Source organism: Callorhinus ursinus, unplaced genomic scaffold (assembly GCF_003265705.2).
Source record: "Callorhinus ursinus isolate GAN/ISIS: 27379988/994484 unplaced genomic scaffold, GSC_fseal_2.0 scaffold61, whole genome shotgun sequence".
NCBI lineage: Eukaryota > Metazoa > Chordata > Mammalia > Carnivora > Otariidae > Callorhinus > Callorhinus ursinus.
Window position 1 is genome coordinate 3,884,751 of NW_027397123.1, and position 20,331 is coordinate 3,905,081.

Here is a 20,331-nt window from a genome sequence, read left to right on the forward strand (position 1 = left end):
TGCTGTGGAAGGGGCGGATAACTTGGTTTCTCACAGCCTCCGCCAACAGGGCTTACTGCTAAGTCAGCCTGGACTTCGCGGCCCTCGCGGGCCCCTACCTAGGGGGGAAGAACAGGGAGACCCGGGAGCTGGAGGTGGCCCCCGCACTGAACAGTGGATGCACAGCCACGAGGGGCCGCCACAGGACAAGGGGCAAGACTGCCTTTCCCTCTCCCCTGCTCACAGACTAAAATCTGGACTCGGCTTCTGGTCCTGAGAGGGCACAGGAAACTCTTTATTTTGATGGAATCGCCAGTTCCCGCACAATTAATTTTAACTCGTGCAAACTTCACTGCCCACACCCCACACGGGCTCGCTGGCCCAGACTTCTGGGGCCCGGGGCCATCTGGGAGAAGGCTTTCAGCGCCTTTCCTGCGGTGCTTCTTGGAGCCGAATTTGCTAGGCTGCCAATAGCTGCGGTGCTGGATCAGAAACCTAGCCAGCCCCGTCGGCCCGTCTTTCATTCTTTAATTGTATTGTTGGCTGAAGCCAAAGAAGCTACCAACACCGTCAGGTGGTGGAGGAAGGGGACCCACAGGGAGAGGTCGAGGCCCGGGACGGCCTCGAAGAGGAGGAGTAGAGGAAGGTAGAGCGAATGGTCCATCCAGGTGGGAGCTGGCTGGGCGAGTGGCCGCGCATGTGCGCCTGCATGGAGGCCAGGCTGGGGCAGCCGGCCCGGCACAGAGGGCAGCGGTAGGGTGCGGCCCCATGCGTCCGCAGGTGCTTGGTCATGGCTGAGAAGTCCCGGGAGCGCTGGGGGCAGAGGCTACAGGAGAAAGGCTTCTCTCCTAGGGCAGGTGGAGGGGGAGGCCGGTAAAGGAAAGAAGGGGGTGAAGGCTGGCGTAGGGGTTGATCTGGGCGACTGGGCAAGGGAATTGTGTGGGAGCCAAGCACACAGAGAAGGACTCAGGAGCAGACAGACCGGAGTTTGGAAGGGAGCAGATAATATTTGCACTGGGCGGGGAGCCCATACCTGTGTGGACTCGGTAGTGAGTCTCCATCTGATGCTTGAGTGAGAACCTTTTTCCACAGACAGAACAAGAATAGGGCCGAGACCGACCAGGTGGGGGTGGGGGAGGTTGTTGGTGGGATGGGCCTGCTGTACTCACATGACCCACACAGGTTGCAAGTACACCTGTGGGGACAGAGAAGGCAGAGGAGGGCAGGGCTGGGAATCCCAGAGCTGGACCACTGGTACTCCCAGACAAGACATCGGGAGCTACAGTGGGGCTGAGGCAAACGTGCCCTCACCCTACTCACCTGTGTGCCTCTGATCAGACTCTTCCATCTCCCCAGGGCTGAACTTTGTGGGGCCCTGGGGGAGGGAACCTGGAGGGAGCAGAGTGAAGGAGGTGCCCTACTCAGGCTGGACTCCTGGAGTCCCAGCCTAAGGAAAGAGAGACCATGTTATAGCATTTGTACAGGGAGGGCACTGAGGGGCTTACCTGGGGCAGGACTGGAGTTGGCCAACTGGTTCTGGTTCCGGAGACCTTTCTCAGGGTTCAGGGACAGTGGGATCCTGGGGATGGGGTGGGGAAGAGTTAGCCTTGGCAAAACCTGGGATCCTGGCCAGACCCTTCCTGGAGAGGGAGGTGTCATGAGTCCTCCTCAGAGGCTGGGCTTTGAATTCCCTGTGATGGAAGCTTCTTGTCCTACCATCAGCTCCGGAAATGTACAGCAGAGATAAGAGACATGGTGCTCTTCTACCCATCCCTGTTGCCTCTCCTGAGCCACTCCCTCCCAGCCCGGGAGGTCTTCCCTTAGGCTCCTCACTCACCTCTGGTCCCGAGGCCAGACCTCCTGCCAGGCTCCAGTGATGGGGGTGCTATGGGAGAAGGGAGTGCCATATCTGGGTGGCAACAGCAGGATGCTCCACAGGGCAGGCTGGCCCTCCCCCAACCAAGGGGCCTCAGGCCACCAGGGCCTAGGAATGACGCTTGTTTGGAGGGAACTTGGTGGGGGAAGGTGGCCAGAGAACTCCCGCAGACTTTCCTCAGAGCCCCCTGGACTCTCCGTCACCCACATAATCACTTCTTGCTTCCCATCTGTTCCCCCATAGCCAGTAGGGGATTGCTTGAGTTTTTCCTTTGATCTCATCTGCTCCCCTGCACCCTCCTGCCTTGCCTCTGCTATCTCAGGGCTCTCTCTTGAAGGCCTTTGCTCATGCAGTATCTCTCGTTCTCTCCAACCAGCTCTAATAAATTTCTCTGGTCTCTGCTCTCCATGTCCCTCCAGTCCTCTCTCAGAATCCCTTGTGAGTTTCTCTGGCTCCTCCTGATGTTCCTTGAGCCCTGGACCCCGTTCTCTAGCCCTGTCCTGTCGAGCCCTCCTGCATGCCTCTTCCAGGGACTGCACCCCCAAGGTTCTGGCCGCTTCCTCAAGGGGTCCCAGTTCCCCAGGCTGCAGTTCTACACTCTCTCCATAAACAAAGTACAGAAGCTGGGCAAAGGTAGAAGGGCTGATGCCTTTCACCAGAGCCCAGCGGCCCCTGCGGCCCAGCTGCTGGCTCACACCTGCCAGGACCAGGCTGTGCGCAGGGAATTCTTGGCTTCCCACAGTGATCAAGGTATCACATAGTGCTGGCCGGAGCCTGGCTGCTAGCCGTACCAGCCGATCAGAGCCATAGGGGCTAGGCAGTCTTGTCGTCGGGAACAGGGGCATTGTGCTTTGCCTGGGTACCAATCTCAGAGGACCTGGAAGAAAGGCCACGGTGTGGGGTCCATGGTGGAAAGGGGAGGGAGGAACAGCGTATTCTCAAGCCTGTGGAGGTGAGGGGAGAAAGAGTGAGTTGCTGGTTCAGAGCTCTCTGTGCCCTGAATGGAACAAATAAACTAACCCAAGAGAGGACCCGAGCTTATCCAGAATCATAATGGACCAGGGGGTAGGGGTGAGGGTGGGGATGGCAGGAGAATGGAAATTAGACCATATTCAGGACTTAAAGAATAAGAACCAGACCATTAACAACCATATCAAAGAGTGGGTTTAAGGCTAGTATAGATGGGTCCTGCCAATTGGCAGTCTCTGACTTAAAAGAGAGCAGACACTGATACTTCTGCTACTCTAAGCCCTTCTGCAGGGAAAGACCTTGGAGCAGGCCAGGCTTTCTTCTGTCCAGACAAAGAGATCACCATAAGACCCAGTCAGCCCTGGCAGTTAGGGATGGAGCAAGACACAGCTTCATGGGAGAGTTTTGAAAGCTAGTTTCACCCCCACCCCATCACATTTTGCTGAGTAGTCTTGAGAGGCAGAAAGGACAGTAAGACTGAGGTCACAGCTGCAGGAGGGCATGCCCTAAGGCATAAATCGATTATCTCCCTACGGCTGAAACTTCTAGAACATGTCCTCAGAGAAGGACCTGGAAGAGAATCCCATCCAGTGGGTTGAGAGAGCAGGTGCAGAAGCCACAGAAGAGAAGGTTCCCATCAAGGATGGAGAGAGATTTTGAAGAAAGTTTTGACCCCTGAGGAAGTGGGAGAAAGGAAAATGGGAACTATATATATAGGGAGAGGCTATTTTCTTTCCAGATTAGGATAAGGAGATGGTTTAATTTTGTTTTTCATAAGCCAAAAGCGAAGAATAGAAAGAGCCAACAAGGCAGAAATTTATCGCACATCAAAACTACCACACTGACTTTTAAGAAGAAAGCTGGGAACCCAGATGCTAAGAGACAGACCTAAGTGTCTCAGTGCCCAGTAGGCATATTCCTCAGTGTGGGCTCACCATGAGTAAGGACCCTTGTGGGGAGGATTACTACTTGGACCCCTCAGGGAGAAGGCTACAAGTTGGTAGGAAGTGGACAGAAGAAGGGGTGTAATGGGAGGAAAGTCTCAGCTGGGGAGAAGCAACCACTCACCGGTTGTAGCTTCCTCCTGGACACCGCATGCTCTGAACTGCTGTTGGGGCGCCTGGGGCCCCCCTGGAGCTAGCCCCGCCCCTGACCTCACAGTCTTCCATTGGGTGTCCCAAGTATCAGTCTGCCACAGTCCCCCAAGGGGGTGTGGTTTTATACCCCTGGCTCTGCTTCACCCCTCTAGGAGAGACCACCTCATCTACTTCCAGATTCAAGATATTCTGCCTCCCTTCCTGTCTCATTTCATTTGTGAACTTCTAGAGTCAAAGAAATTCATGTGAGGGGGTGCCTGGCTGGCTCTGTTTGTAGAGCATGCAACTCTTGATCTTGGGCTTGTAGGTTCGAGCCCCATGCTGGGTGTAGAGATTACTTTAAAAGAATAAAATAAAAATCAAGGAACGCCTGGGTGGCTCAGTTAGTTAAGCGTCTGCCTTCGGCTCAGGTTGTGATCTCGGGGTCCTGGGATTGAGCCCTGCGATGCATCAGGCTCCGTGCTCAGCCAGGAATCTGCGTTTCCCTCTCCCTCTGCCCCCCCCCCCACTCATGCGCTCTCTCGTGCACTCTCTCTGCTGTCTCTCAAATAAATAAATAAAAATCTTAAAAAAAAAAGTTCATCTCGCAACAAGAACCTTGGAATAATCAGACCTGCGTTTAGAGTCTCATCTCTGCCATTTACTAGTTGAGCCACATTGGGCAAGTCATCTTTCTGAGCCTCAGTTACCTCATCCATGAAATAGGGATAACCTTTGCTTACCTCATTTGGAGGTAAGGGTGAAGATGAAATGACATGATGAATGTGAAAGTGGTTTGTCAGTATATAGCATCATTCAAATAAGATTAGTTCTTTTGAGAAGTGTCGGAGCTCTAGAAGCTGGAAGCTGTTTCTACTACCTCGGAAGTAAAAAGGACTGACACATCTGGATTCTGAGGAGAGAGTGAAGGAGAGCCAAAAGCATGCCTTGTCCTTCTTCTCCCTGACTTAGTACTAGGAAGCCTTAACTGCTCTGTGGAAACGACCCCTGTCATCCGGGCCACCACTGGGGACTGAATGTACAAGTGACTCAGATTCTCCCATCAAGCTCTGAAGGGGGCAACCCCAGAAAGGGCCTGCGGTGGTCTTCGAAGAGAAAACTCCCTTTTCTTGGGTTGATGACAAATGATATTTCTCTGAAATCAGAACTCCGGGGTTTCTTTCACTTCCTGTCAAAAGGGTCGAACTCTCAGGAGATTTCCCCTGTTTTCACACTTTAGCACTTGTTAACCTGGGAAAGGATGAGGTCTGAGAGACTCAAATTTCTTTTCCTGTTTTTTATTATTCCATTAACCTTCGTCCTGTGGCAGTTTTTTTATTCATTCAACAAGCGTAGAGAAATCATTTATGATATGTGCCTGGTATATCATATATGCCCCATAAATAACTGGAAGATAAAAAAATCAGGCATTGGTAGGCTGTTCTGGTGACCTGACACAGTCTGGTTCACCCTAGGCTTGTCCTTTAGGTCCTGGCCCCTCTTAGACCCAAATATTATGTCCCTAAACTCCCGTTTCTCCCTTTGGCTCCAGGACCCCAAAATGTTCAGACAGCCCCCTACTTTCTCCCTCCAGACTTAATATGCCTTCCCCCTCTACCTCTCTCGTTCTAGCTTGAGTATAGACAGATGTTAACCCTTCCTAGATCAGGCAGGGTGTGCCAATGGGTGGGGCTGGTGGAGGGGCAATAATAGGGTGGGGAGAGGGGAAGATGACTCAGAGTGAAAGGGAAAATGCAAATGGACAGGCCTTATTCGTGTGCTACTCTGAACGTTAAATATTTTCCATTTCTGAGCTTTCTGACTCCTCATACCACCACACCCAGGGACTCATTAGACACCCACATAAAAAGCACTTGGCCTGGACATATAAAAGCACCAATCCTGGATATGTATGTATACAGAGAAAAACATCCTTTCTTCAACACAGTAATACAGTCCCTGAAGATATGGAATAAGTGGGGAAAATCATGAGAGAGAAACCCCAAGTGTAGAAGAAAAGGTACAGGGGTCTGGAAGATTACATCATCACCCAGTGGCCTTGCTTCCCAGCCCTACGTCATGTGCCTGTGACTCAGCTCCCCCACTGGTATGATTTTGCTCATTGATGATCGAAAATATTGGCGACTATGCTCAAAGGGCAGTGTCCTCTATAAGCCAAGTATAGTTGACAGGGAGTGTCAGCAGGCTTTCAGGAAACTTAATAGGGAGGAGAAGGGCAAGGGGACTCCCCATTCAGTGAACAAAAGCCCCCCAAGAGTGGGAAACCCCATTTTGCCTCCTACTTGGTAGCTACCCCACCTGAGGATATCCTTTGAGAGACTGCCTCCTTAGAGGTATCTCCAGGGTCCTCTACACCTCAGCCCTGAGGCTGGTGATACTCTAGGCCCTTTTCTCTCCGTACATTCTTGACTACACAGCCCAAGCCATCCTGCACTGAGCAGTGACAGCAGAAGCACAAGCAAATAGCACTTTGACTTGGAAGGGTAGGGAAACTGATAACTCTGTTCTTGAAAAGTCTCCCATCACAGTCTCAAAAACCTTGTCCACCTTCCACTTCCCAGGATGACTCTGTAGGAATCCCCTGCAGCTGTCTCCTGGGGTGGACCCAGGAAACCATTGGTTCTGAGGACACAAACCTGCATCCTGGGACAGGGTAGAGTGGGTGGGAGAGATTAGTTAGGACATAACCAGAAGGAAGTATGTGGGAAAAAGAGGTATGATTTTTGCCTCTCAGTCCCAATACTCATATTACTAAATAAAGTTTAAAATCTGCTGTTTTTTAATTCTAATTGATAGGTATGACCATAAGCTCCTTCATATGCCCCTGCAGGTACAACCCAGCTTGATATAAAAATGTCAACACAGCAATACAAGTATGGATTCTCTTTAAAAATAATTAAAACTGGGGCACCTGGGTGGCTCAGTTGGCTAAGCGTCTGCCTTCGGCTCAGGTCATGATACCAGGGTCCTGGGATCGAGCCCCGCATCGGGCTCCCTGCTCAACAGGAAGCCTGCTTCTCCCTCTCCCACTCCCCCTGCTTGTGTTCCCTCTCTCGCTCTCTCTGTCAAATAAATAAAATCTTTAAAAAAAATAAATAAAAAATAAAAAAATAATAATTAAAACTAAACCATCAGAATAGGCCAACTAGAGGCATGACTATTTGTTTTATGAAAAATGTTCTCCCTTTATCTCACTTATTTTAAATAGTGAGTATTCCAAAGCCAAATTAAACAAGATTCAATTTAGAAAAATTATATGAACTTTCCACTTTTTCTAGGAACACATCTCTTTCTTCAAATTAAGGTAAATTCCCCCACAGCATTTTTTGCAGATAAAGACCAATTATCCAAATCTTACATAAACTTTCAAATGCCTACTCTTCCTAGTTAAGTACATCCAACACAGAGAAGAGACACCGTGGAGTAAATTAGTTTCTTTCTTCCCTTAAATCTATGTTTCGTATACCTTAAGAACCAGAATAATCATAGCATCTAGGTCACAGAGACCCTATCCTAGCATATCTTTTGTGAATCAAGTGGAAAAAGAACTAGAAGTAAAAAAATTTAGGTTCCACTGCATCTTCTCTGTGGGTGGCCTTTTTCTTCGGCCCTAATATGGGGCTAACTCTTCTGAGATCCTCAATTTGCTCACGGGGGCTGTTTTCAAGACCAGTACTGAATGCCAATATTGTGTTAAACCCACTCTGACCTCCTCTGGCTGTGTCCCCTCCCCCCTACCTTGGGCCAAGGATCCTAAGGGCATCTAGGAAGGGCCCACCTGGAACATGTGTCCCCCAGTTTTAGGCTGTGCTCTGGTAACTTGGAACCCTGGACTTCCTCACCTAAATGGCCCACTTACTGGACCTACACAGCCCTTAACCCCAGGTCTAGACTCAGGAGGATGAACTGTGTGACTGATGTACACACCCCAGGCCCTGGTTGTGTGTGAGGGGCAGGTAGACAGCTCAGACATGCAGACTAATGTGCCTTGAAGTGTGCACCAACACCAGGTGTGGGAAGAAAAGGGGAAATCTTCATTTCTAGTTTGGCCTAGATACGGAAGCCTGCTTAATTCCAATGGTTCTTAAGGTCATAGGTTAAAGGGATTGCCATCCTTTTTTTAAAATTGTAAGCTATGGAATCAACTCTTTACATCAGAAAATTATAGATACTCATACCATTGTGCATGTGAATGACAAGGGATTCATAGACTGAAGCCAGTCCTTGGACAGGTTAAATACTCCTTGTTTATCCTTGTGGCTGCTTTGCATGCCCTGCCCCCAACAACATGCATACAGTTTTTCTTATGATTTCCAGGAGTTCAAAACCCCTTGAAATCCACTCATAGACCACTCCCTTGCATCCCTATCCAAGGTTTAAGAACACTGGGTGTACATGAAAGCACTCTGAAAGCTTTAATACTATGTAGAACTTGAACAGCTGAGTGAAATTAGATATCACACCCTGCCCCATAAGAATACAAAATCTTCTGTAAAGACAACCTGGGTGATTTCCTAAGGAGCAGGATATCTCACATACCTCTTACCTTCCCTATGCATCTGGTCCCATTCTTGCTGCCTGGTATCCTCTGGGAATGACCAGGGTTTAGGAAAGAGTGGACCAAAAGGCCCTAACATGACCCAATCCTGGTTCTTTTTCTAAGTCACATGGCAAAAATACTTCATGGAGGGCAAACAACCTCTGAGATTCAGAAACTGCCTCCTCAAGAACCTCCAGAAGACCCTGGGCCTAACCTCCTGGCCAGGTTGTCTAACCTGGACCCGATACTGGAAAATCTGCACCTCAACCTGGAGTCCAACGACTGCCCCAAAGCCTTGCAGCCACCTGTTCTCAGCACAGCCTGGATGCAATGGCCGTTGACAACTTCCCATTGGGCTTTCAACCTTGGCAACTCTCACTCTCAGCCCAGGCTGGATCCTAAGACCCCAGAAAACCTCTCAAGGACACACTAATTTCATCTTTTGGCCAGTGACTCCCGATAACCTCTGGAGGGCCACAGGCCTCTCCTTCCAGTCACCAGGTCCAGACTCAGTCCAGAGCCCTCAGACAACCTGTCACACTTCAGAGGCCATACCTCATGGCCAATGACGCCACGCAGAGCTCCAAGGGCCTCCAACTGCCCCACAATACGCTTCCAAACCAAGTTAGCCTCAGGGACCATGGACCAACTCAGGGCAAGTTGGCCTGGCCTCTGACCAGCCTGGGCCCAACGGCGCCCGGGAGGTCCCACTGCCAGCCTCGCCAGAGCGAAGGGAGACCGCAGGGACTAAGGCCCTCAATCCTCCCGGGGACCACTCAAGCCCTCATACCCCAGCTTGGCCTGGGCCAGTCCCAAGCCGGAAGAAGTGTAAGAAAAACCGTGGCACTCACAGACTCGGACCCCGTTCCTCTTCCCACAGTCTCACATACACTGAGGGCAGCGCGAGCTCGAGTGGCCGTTAGAAAGTGGTGAGCGGCGCGAGCCCCGGAGCTCGAGGCCCCGGGCGCGTGCACAGCTCGCCGGTCGTGCCCGGATTCCGAGGCGGACGCTGATTGGCTGCAGCGCTGGCCGCATCCCGCTGAGCATGCTCAGCGTTCTGGGAGACACCTAGAACAGCTCCGCTTGCTGTCTCCCACCTCGCGCCCACCCCTGGTTGGCTGCGGAGCTCCCACCCACCCTGCTGGCTCTGTGGGGTGGCAGGGCCTTGGAGTCTGATTGGTCCGCGGACTTGGGTTTCAGGTCTCTAAGGCTGAGATGTTACCCTCCAGCCTGCCCCCCTCTCCTGCTGAGTGGCTGTGGAATTTGCCCTCCTCCCACCCTCTCTGTGAAGAGACTGGGCCCGGAACCTCCTTCGCTTCAATAGCCTTGGAAGCTCCCTCCGCAAGGGTTCAGGATACCACCGCTTTCTTGCTGCTGTCTTGCCACCCTAAGTAGCTCTCGTTGCAAACCCTTTCACCTCTCTCTTAACCCTTGACAGTCTATGAAGTGTGTGTCTGTGATTGGTTGGGAGGCCCTCAAGAGCCAGCCAGGCTTTGGGTGCCTGTGGGCAGCTTCCCTTTCCCGCCTCTTGCCCTGCCCACCACTGATTGGTTGCAGAACACACCCCGCCTCACCCGGGAGTATGCCTGGACAGGGAAAGCACAAGAGGGGGCAGTGCCTTGACCCGTGACTGGTCTAGATGCTCACGCTTCGAATGCTCATCGCCTGTCAGATGAACCAGGGTTAACTGCGTACTTCACATACTAGCCATCTACACACACACACACACACACACACACACTCCACACCGTAGAGAGAATGGCCCATTGCTCTGTCTCGCCATTAATTGGCCAGGGCTAAGAGCTCAGCCAGCTGGCTTTCTGTCCATGCAGGGCTTTGGTGCGGACAGGCGGCGAGCCCGCACCGCGCCAGTCTGTAAGCTGATACTGCCTCTCCAGTCCCACGAGCCGGGCTGCGGTTGCACTGCTGATTGGCCGGCCCCACTCCCTTCTAAGAGGCTTAGCTTTGGGTTCGCGCTCGGGCACATCCAATGAGAAGCTAGGGCGCTTTAAGGAGGCGGGCATTGCTCGACCGCTTCCACTTCTGATTGGGCTGGGGGCTTGCTTCTTCTCTTTTGATTGATCAGCGTTTTCAGGAGGCGGGAGCCCAGTCCAACGGTTTCAGGCGGCAGTTGGACTTCTGTCCCTGAGCTTTAAGTTCGGCTCCGGGGCTTGGTGGAGTGTTGTCTGGCGCCCACCTCCCCGCAGCTAGCCGAGGAGCTGGGGACGAAGGACGGGCGCAGGGGGACCCTCCTGAGCAGGGCCTGGGACAGTAGCTGCAGCCAAAAGTCGGGACGGAGACCGACTGAGGCGAGTGGCAGGCCGGTTGGAGAACCCCTCAAAAAGCTGGAGAAGACAGGTGCTGTAGCAATAGTAACAACGGCTCCCGTTCACCGAACCCTTTCGGGGTGCCGCGTTGTGTGCGTCATCTCATTGACTCCTGCTAAATAATCCTGCGAGGGAGTAGATTACTCTGCTGGTTAACCTCTGAGGCTCACCTGTCTCACGTCCCCCGGCGAGAATGGCCATTGCCGGGACTCTGACCTCGTTCTGGTGAGAGTCTGGCATTCGAGCTACACTATGACTAAGTAGGGTTGATCTTGTAGATGTGGGGTGGGGGGGTCTGATGTGATCACGTGGCCCTGGTTTACCTCATCTACAAATGAGGGTTTTTTTTTTTTGTTTTTGTTTTGGACTTGAATCTGATCCTGAAGGCTTCACTCCGTTCATTTTTTCAAGTCCTCAAACTTTTGGGCAAATGCATTTGCCTTCTAGGAAAAGATATTTTAAAAATCGTCCTCGTAATATCTTTGCTACACTGAACCAAGCCAGTTTTAAGTGCTTTACATGTATCAGCTAATGGAATTCTTATAACAAGCCCTACTGGACATTTACTGCTATTAGTCTCACTTCGCAGATAAATGAATTGAGGTTGGGAGAAGAAATTGATTTTCCTAAGATCTCACCAGGAGTAATTTTCAGAGCTGGAATTTGAATTAGGCCTGTCACAGTCTGACTCCAGAGCCTAAACTCCTAACTCTTGGTATATACTGCCTCCCATCCCAACAGCTACAGGGTGCAGAGTGTAGGCACACATGGTCCTGGGAAATCCTCATAGCCACCCCAGGAATAGGACTGGGGACAACACCCACTGGAGCAGACAACCAAGGCTCATAGTGTTGAAAACACTCATACCAGCTCATGTAGCTGGTCTGTAGCTAAGCAAGGAGTAGAATGAATATCACATAACCTTCTGAATCTGAAGTCACATTCTTAATCTTAACACTAGTCTCTTCCCATTTGACAGATGAAGAAACTGAGGTCTTGAGGAGAAATCAGAGCTGGAATTCAGACCCAGGTCTATCAGACCCAAGAGATTACCCCTCTGAATCACGTTGCCTCTAAGAAGTAACTGTCTGGTAGATCCTGGCTTGGATCAGGTTAAGGAGTCCGCTTACACCAGCCAACCTTGTCTACGAACAATGAGTTCATCTGGTCCTAACTTTGGCCCTAAAGGTTGTGGGCAGTGTATTTCACAGCCCCAGAACTTTGGGGGGCTTCTCACTGAGACGCTGTAATCATAAATGTTACAATTTATTGAGCCATTTTTATGAGCCGGGCAAGCTGGGAAGCATTCTGCACACATCATCTCGCTGAATCCCTATAGTAATTCTAGAACATAATGATTGTTACCGTCCCCATTTTATAGGTGAGGAAACTGAGACCAGGGAGGGATGTAACATTCCTATGTTTACTGAGCTTGTGAAAGTTGGAGCCTAGATGGGAAGCCAGAGAACCTGACTTTAGAGCCCTCAAACCTAGCTACCTAGCATGTGCAGGCATAAGAAGGTGGAGTGAGGGACTCTGAGCTCTGGCAAGATGGACTAGGAAGGGTTATCGGCTTGGTTCTGGGGGTTGGACTGATGAGGAGAGTCAAGTGAGGGGAGTAGAGAAATAACTGTTGCTTGTTGAGCACTGCCCCCATGCCAGACCCTGTGTTAACTAAGCTGCAATGTATGTTGAGAAGCAGGGAGCTTTGTGCTTAAGCAACTTGACACTGGATCCAAATTGCCTGGATTCCTATCCTGGACCTGGTACTTTCTAGTTGTGAGACCTTTAGCAAGTTACTTAACCTCTCTTGGCCTCAATTTCTTCATCTGTAAAATGGGGATAATGACAGTAAACACCTTTCAGGACTGTTGAGAAGATTCAACGAACTAATAGAACAGTGACATCTCTTTTTGTCTCCAGTGTCCTGAAAGTGAGTTGCTTTCTTGTAATCACCATTACCCCTCCCTGACTTTGGCATAAACACTGAAAACTAAGGCCATTTGCAATGGAAAATTCTGGAGGAAGTGTGTTCCCAGAAGAGACAGCAAGTGCAAAGGCCCTGAGACAGGCATGAACTTAGTATGTTTGAGATATACCAAGAAGTCTGGCTAGAGCTAGGCAGATTATTAAGCCTCAGGAGTGCAGTTCAACTGCACAGGTGTTAGATGTAAAAACGACCCTGTACTTTATGCTTGTTAGAGCATAACTTTTCCCCAAGCTTTGATCTCTGGAGAAACGCAAGGCCATGATTACTTTTGAGGTTTCAGGATCCAAGGCTGCTCAGGAATTTAGAGATGAAACTTAGAACTCAAACCTTCTTGCTCTCCATCCAGGGCTTGTGTGTGGGGCTCAGGAGACTTGCATTCACTCAAATATTTACTAAACTCCCAACAACGTATACCATCTGGGCTGAGCCCTGGAGAAGACTCAGCCCCTTTGAAATCTTTAGATTCAAAGATGTAACCTTCTAGAAAGGAATAATTCGACCTCAAAACATATCCTTCCAGAACCAAGTGAAAAGTGTAGCAACTAAAGCCCAGAAGGGACACTTAAGCCAGGCATGGGAGAGGGAGAAGGGTGAACAAAGACTTTCCAGTGGTGGCTCCAGAGTATATATTTTTGGAGCACCTGTTAACGTGCTAGATATGGTGCTTGGTACAAAGTATATCATGGCAGGGCGCCTGGGTGGCTCAGTCGTTGTGTCTGCTATCGGCTCAGGTCATGATCCCAGGGTCCTAGGATCGAGTCCCTCATCAGGCTCCCTGCTCAGCGGGAAGCCTGCTTCTCCCTCTCCCACTCCCCCCGCTGCTTGTGTTCCCTCTCTTGCTGTGTCTCTCTCTGTCAAATAAATAAATAAAATCTTAAAAAAAAAAAGTATATCATGGCAAGCAAGAAGAGACCAAATGTATGTGTACTTGGGCTGCCGTAACAAAATTCCACAGATGGGGTATTTTAAAGAGCAGAAATTTATTTCTCGCAGTTCTGGAGGCTGGAAGTCCAAGATCAAGTGGCCAGCAGAGTTCGTTTCTCCTGAGGCCTCTCTCCTTCTCACTGGGCCCACATGGCCTTGGCCCTGTGCATGCACACTCCTGTATCTATTCCTCTTCTTAATAAGGTGCCATAGGCTGAACATTTGTGTCAATTCATATACTGAATCCTAATCCCCACTGTGCTGATATTTGGAGAAGGGGCCTTCAGGGGATGAATAGGTCATAGGGGTGGAGCCTTTATGAATAGCATTAGCGCCCTTATAAAAATGCCCCAGAGAACTCCCTTGCCCCTTCCATCATGTGATGTTACAGTAAGAAAACAGCTATCTATGAACCAGAAAGTAGGTTCTCACCAGATACTAAATCTGCCAATGCCTTCATCTGGGACATCCCAGCCTCCAGAACTGTGATCTTGAGAAAAGTAGATTTCCCTTGTTTATAAGCTGCCCAGTCCATGGCGTTCTACTATGCAGCCTGAGTGGACTAAGACATAAGGACACTAGTCCTATTGGATTAGGGGCCTCCCTGCTCTTATTACCTCATTTAACCTTAATTCCCTCCTTAAAGGCCCTATCTCCAAATACAGCCACATTGTGGGTTAAGGCTTTCACATATGAATTTTGGAGGGGACGCGGTTCAGTCCGTCACACAGAATATCTACCATTGGCCGGCTCACATTCTGGTAGGGAGATGCGTATTATTTACTTCAGAGGGAGGGAACAGAGCAGAATGGTTAAGATGTGGGTGCCTGGGTGGCTCAGTTGGTTAAGCGACTGCCTTCAGCTCAGGTCATGATCCTGGAGTCCCGGGATCGAGTCCCGCATTGGGCTCCCTGCTCAGCAGGGGGTCTGCTTCTCCCTCCGACCCTCTTCCCCTCTCGTGCTCTCTCTCTACCATTCTCTCTCTCTCAAATAAATAAATAAAATCTTAAAAAAAAAAAAAAGAATGGTTAAGATGTTAGCTCTGCAACCAGACTGACAGGTTTGAGACCTGCCTGTACCACTCCTCAACTGTGTGAACTGGAGCAAGTTTCTTCTCCTTTCTGTGCCTTGAGAGAATCGAATGAAGAGACACCCGTGAAGTTCTTAAAACAGCCCTGGGTGCAGAGCAAGGGCTGATTAAGTGTTGGCTATGGTTATTAGTTGCAAGTAAAACTTAAAACTATGCTATGTGCTCTGAAGAAAAATCACGAGATAGATACTTTAAGAAGGGAAAACAGAACTCTTAACGTGGCCAGGGTTTTCCGAAAGGCTTCCTGGAGGAAGTGATGCTTGCGCTAAGATTTTACGAATAATTACTAAGCTGACTAGGAGAGGGGTGAGTCCTCCAGGCAGTAGGAAAATAGGTTGCAGAGCTCTGGGGTGGGAGGAAGCATGGCCCTGAAGTCCACTGTTGTTGGAGTGGAGACAGAAAAGTGAGGGGGCACGGGGGAGTGAGGCTGGATGTAGTGGGCAGGGCCTGGCCTAGTAGGCCATGCTCAGGAGTGCTGGCATTTCCTAAGATCCATGCAAAGTCACAGGAAGAGGTGTTTTTTTTACAGAGACCTTCCTGGGAACCCTACGAGCACGGCCATGTGAACAGGCTTGAACTGGCCTGCTAAAGACACATGGCCCAGGGAGAGCCATTACCCCAGCCACCTACACCAACTGCCAGCCAGCCATACATGTGTGGGGAACCACCCGAGACCAAACAGCCCCCAGCCACCCCACTAGCTGACTGCAGCTGCAAGAGTCAACCCAGGTGAGACCCACAGAAGAACTGCCTGGCTGGGCTCAGCGCAAATGGTCCCAAAGAATCCGGAGCTAAAAAATAATCATTTTAAGTCACTGGGTTTGGGGTGGTTAAAAAAGCGAACTGACATACCCTGGACCAAAGTATTTCTAGGCAACAAATATCACTTGCCTTGATTCTGGATCCTGAAAATTGACAAATTCGAGGGCACCTGGGTGGCTCAGTCTGTTAAGCGTCTGCCTTTGACTCAGGTCATGATCCCAGGGTCCTGGGATGGAGCCCTGCATCAGGGGCCCTGCTCGGCGGGGAGCCTGCTTCTCTCTCTCCCTCTGCCCTCCTCTTCCTCACGCTCGGGCTCTCTTTCTCAAATAAAATCTTAAAAAAAAAAAGTTGAAAAATTCCTTCCGTTTACAGACTTGTTCAATTTTCTGAATGAATTTTTATGAGATGAACTTTAATGCCAGAGAGCTTTTGATCATTCTTTTCCCCAGTAGGACTGGCAGTAGCTCTTCAAAAAAAAAAAAAAAAACCACACACACACTTGCTCTGTTTTGCATCTTTCTATTTCCATTTGCAGAGCATCTGAAAAGGCAGTCAGTTAAGGAAGAAATTATTCTATTTCATATTTTCAACACATCTCTTACTTGGGTTAAATGGTGTGTTCCTAGCTGGGCTCAAGAAGGTGCTGGACGTGGCCAGCTACAACGTGGAAAAGAGTAACAGCCGCCTGCTGGTCACAGCCCAGGGGAAACGGGAACAAAGCCCTGGAATCTGGAGAGAAGCCACTAACTCGCAGTGTCCGTCTAGCGCCCCCTACTGACAAGGCCTAACCTCATGCCTGCTGACAAATACTGGGATTAAGACGCAATAAATGGATAACTGGCCCAGTAAGTGATGGGGTCCCCAAATACTAACGAAAACGACAGCCGTGACAATGGCTAACTTTGACTTCTCAGTGCTTTTTGTGTCATTTATCTCTGAATCATCAGGAGAAGGTTTATTATTTTTTAAAGATTTTATTTATTTATTTGAGAGAGAGAATGAGAGAGAGAGCACATGAGAGGGGGGAGGGTCAGAGGGCGAAGCAGACCCCCTGCTGAGCAGGGAGCCCGATGCGGGACTTGATTCCGGGACTCCAGGATCATGACCTGAGTCGAAGGCAGTCGCCCAACCAACTGAGCCACCCAGGCGCCCCAGGAGAAGGTTTATGGGGAGAGAAGATAGTGGTCCTTTCTGCTCCCAGTGTCTGTTCATCTTTCCCTAGGCTCAGAGCCCAAGTCCCTCTGAGTAGCCAACTGTTCCCCCTGGCAGGCCAGGCCCGTTGGGTGGCGCTGAATCCATCTCTGCTCCAAGGCAGGCGTGTGCCCCAGGGATTGTCAGTCTGAGCTCTCTCCAACCCCCACACATGGTGATGGAACAATGGACAATGGGAAATAATCCAGAGGAGGGGCCTTACCACTTCTGGAAACTCAGACATCCAGACAGGACGTGGATGTGGTGCTGGAACGGCTTGCCTCTCTTCTCTGCTCGTTTTAAAATTTTATTTTTCTCCCTAGCGCTTATTTCCTCCGACACGTGTATTTCCCTTCTTGGTTTTCTTGATCTCCTCTTTCAAAAGGTAAGCGTTTATAAAGGGAGAGATTGAGGTCTGATTTGTTCCCTGCTGGGTCCCCAGATCTAGACCAGTGCCCAGTGTGTGCCCATGTTAGGCAAGCAATAAATATTTGAATGTTGGAATGAGTCATGTTACTGGAAAGATTCACAATTTTACCACTCAGGACAGGGGCAGATGCAACTTGTCTCATCAACATAGGTTCCTGGGCCCCTAGTCCCTGGGGCTTAAGGGATCAGTGACATTGTCTGCATAAGACTGGTTCTCACCAGAGTGGCTCAGTCAGTTAAGCATCTGTCTTCAGCTCAGGTGGTGATCCCATGGTCCTGGGATGGAGCACCACTTTGGGCTCCCTGCTCAGTGGGGAGCCTGCTTCTCCATCTGCCACTCCCCCCAACTCATGCTCTCCCTCTCTCTCACAAATAAAAATCTAAAAAAGATTGGTTCTTGCTGGATCTGGAAAATTTGGTTCTTATAATTCTGCAGCGCCTTGAATACCCAGGGCTTTACATCACCATTCCGGAAGAACTTATGTAACAATGTAAGCTTTTCCATTTAAGAGATGTTAACCCACACTGGACTCTTGGCGCTCACCCCTAACTCAGGATAAGCAAGGCCACACTGGGGAGCCAGGGACTTCAGCGGCCAGATTTTTCTGAAGATTGTTATTGCTTCCAGGTCTCCACTCTTCTGGGAAGCCTGTTCCCTGCTGTCTGCTCTGCCTCTGGTACAGGACTCTGAGCTCAGTTCTTAGGGGACGGCAACTAAGAATTCATTTCCCTACGATGTGTTAAGCCATTTGGGTCAATACTGGTAAAAGATTTTTTGACAAATTCAGTGAGTTGGCCATTTGATACCATGAACATTTTATGAGTTGGTTTCTAGTGAATTGCCCTGTGTCCTTTTTTGCACTTCAGTCCTCAACCATGTGTAATTTCTTTCTACAATCCAAATTGGAAGACATTTTGAAATTATGCCATCAGATAAAATATTTCAAATAATGACATTGGTCAGGTAGGTACTCTGAAAAAATCATGACGCGAGTGTGAGTATAACTTATTTTTAAACTATTCATCAGTTTTGAAAGTGGATAATCATTCCTGAATTAAGGAAAATCACTCCGAAAAGGACATTTCCCGTGCATACACAAACTTTGCCTTTTTTTTCTCCTTTTTTAGAGTTCTACAAATATAGAAACATTTAGTTTTTTTCAAATAAACTTAAATTTTTTTTTATTTATTTGAGAGAGAGTGAGCATGAGTAGGGGAGGGTCAGAGGGAGAGGGAGAAGCCAGCTCCCCACTGAGCAAGGAACCCAATGCAGGGCTCGATCCCAGGACCCCAGGATCATGACCTGAGCCAAAGGCAGACGCTTAACTGACTGAGCCACCCAGGCGCCCCTAAACTTTTTATTTTGGAAGAATTTAAGATTTGCGGAAAAGTTACAAAGACAGTACAGAGAATTCTTGTATACCCTTCACCCAGGTTCCCCCAATGTTAAGGTATTACATAGCCATGGTACAATAATCAAAACCAAGAAATTAGTATTGGTGCAAACCATTAACTAAACTCCAGACTTCATTTGGATCATGCTAGTTTTTCCACCAATATATTTTGTCTTCCAGGCTCCAATCTAGGATACCATGTTGCATTTAGCATACCTTCAGTTTTGAGCCTTGCATTTTTCTCAATGAACAATGTATCTTGGAAATGGTTTCATATCAGCAAATGTAAATGTGGCTCCCTTTAAACCTAGCTGCGTAGTATTCCATGGTGTGCACACGAATTATATAACTCCTTCTCTTCTGACATGATTTAGGCTGTTTCCTAGGTATGGCTTTTTAGTTATTCGTGTACATAGGTCTTTGCACACACTTGTGAGTGCATTTGCCGAATGGGTTCCCAGAGGGAGAATCAGGAGGTCAAAGGGGTGAGAGTGTTACATTTTAGTGACTAAGCCAACCTGCCCTCATGTAAGGAGTATAAACAACAGTGGATGTAGTCAGAGGTGTGTGCCTGCTTGATTGCTAGTACAGTTTATTCTTTCCATTCTATAATCTTAGATGGGTCAAAGAGAGACTGACCCGGTGGGGCAAGAGAGGGAGATAAGCCTGGGCAGGTGGCAAGGAGACAGGCCATAAGGGCCCCTTGGTGCCAGACAGAGGTGCTGGATGTTGTCCTGAGGGCACTGTGGAGCCATGGAGGGTTAGAGGCTGGATCAAGCCATGGACAGATGTGGTCATGTAGAGATGTGGTAGGAAGAGCCATCAAATGGCTACCTCTCCCTTAAACAGTCCTGAGAGCCTCACCTGGCCCTCATCTCTCTGTTTCCCTCTCACCTACAGGAGCAGGCATCTGAGTGGAGGGGTGGGGGCAGACATACCTGTTTTGCTAGGTGAGGTCTGCCTTGACCAGGCCACACTGCTGCCAGTCTGGCTGAGTGAGCCACATTCTGCAGGTATGTGACCAGATGGAGCCAGGGAAGGCAGTGACATATCTGGGACAGAGGTGGAAACCAGCCTCCCTGCCCTCCCAGAGGCCAGCTCAAGCTCCAGGCCCCAGCATTTGGCAGGGCCTGACCTGTTTTCACTACTCAGGTAAAATTTGAAAATGTTTAGCAGAATCATTCTTTCTTCAGTGCACATCTCACATCCCACGGTGACATTTTGATTCACATTTATTTATTGGTCTGGGAGGACAGCAATAATCATCATAGAATATTCGGAAAATACCAAAATGTCCAAGGAATGAAATAAAAATCCCCTGCACATATCTCCTCTTCCTTCATAACCAATGACAACCTTGGGGGACTTTGTTTTACAATTTTAATGCTAATGTGCACATATTTATATTTTTATCAGAAAAGTAATCATAGGGGCACTTGGGTGGCTCAGTCTGTTAAGCGTCTGCCCTTAGCTCGGGTCATGATCCCAGGGTCCTGGGTTCGAGCCCCACATTGGGCTCCCCGCACAGTGGAGAGTCTGCTTCTCCCTCTCCCTTTGCCCCTCCCCCTGCTTGTGCTCTCTCACGCCCTCTGTCAAATAAATAAAATCTGAAAAAAAAGAAAAGCAATCATACTTAGCATGCTCTTTTGTAATCTTTTTGCATTGAATAATTTCCGAAGTATTTTCCCATGACAAATATTCTTTTGCACTGTGATTTTTAAGGGAAAACCTGATTTTATGCATACCAATCTCCATTAATTCCA

General features: G+C 49.3%; 1 protein-coding gene and 1 long non-coding RNA gene across 6 annotated transcripts; one reads left to right on the top strand and one right to left on the bottom strand.

Annotated features, from left to right (window-relative positions):
- Positions 1-244: 244 nt before the first annotated feature.
- On the bottom strand, positions 245-9,374 carry ZBTB32 (zinc finger and BTB domain containing 32). Of its 5 annotated transcripts, none has more exons than XM_073885327.1 (6): positions 2,647-4,052; positions 1,817-1,864; positions 1,485-1,558; positions 1,300-1,368; positions 1,013-1,174; positions 245-827 (listed from the first exon to the last, which is right to left on the bottom strand). In XM_073885327.1, exons 1-6 carry the CDS (start codon positions 2,661-2,663, stop codon positions 550-552), a joined length of 648 nt encoding a protein of 215 aa, XP_073741428.1. In that variant the 5' UTR covers positions 2,664-4,052; the 3' UTR covers positions 245-549. The 5 variants fall into 5 exon arrangements, with proteins under 5 accessions (XP_073741428.1, XP_025710286.1, XP_025710284.1 ...); XM_025854501.2 differs by having other exon boundaries at positions 3,893-4,049; XM_025854499.2 differs by having other exon boundaries at positions 1,817-2,799; positions 3,893-4,049.
- Positions 9,375-14,757: 5,383 nt separating this feature from the next.
- LOC141371232 (uncharacterized) lies at positions 14,758-19,819 on the top strand. Its single transcript, XR_012376017.1, has 3 exons — positions 14,758-15,521; positions 17,069-17,130; positions 19,469-19,819. It is a non-coding gene; the product is annotated as an uncharacterized lncRNA (long non-coding RNA).
- Positions 19,820-20,331: the final 512 nt, after the last annotated feature.

Coding starts and splice junctions, on each gene's coding strand:
- ZBTB32 (XM_025854499.2), bottom strand. CDS start 2,700: ATGCCCCTGTTCCCGACGACAAGACTGCCTAGCCCCTATGGCTCTGAT. Junction 1,559..1,816: donor GTCTGGCCTCGGGACCAGAG/GTGAGTGAGGAG, acceptor CCCCATCCCCAG/GATCCCACTGTCCCTGAACC. Junction 1,175..1,299: donor GTCTGATCAGAGGCACACAG/GTGAGTAGGGTG, acceptor CTGTCCCCACAG/GTGTACTTGCAACCTGTGTG.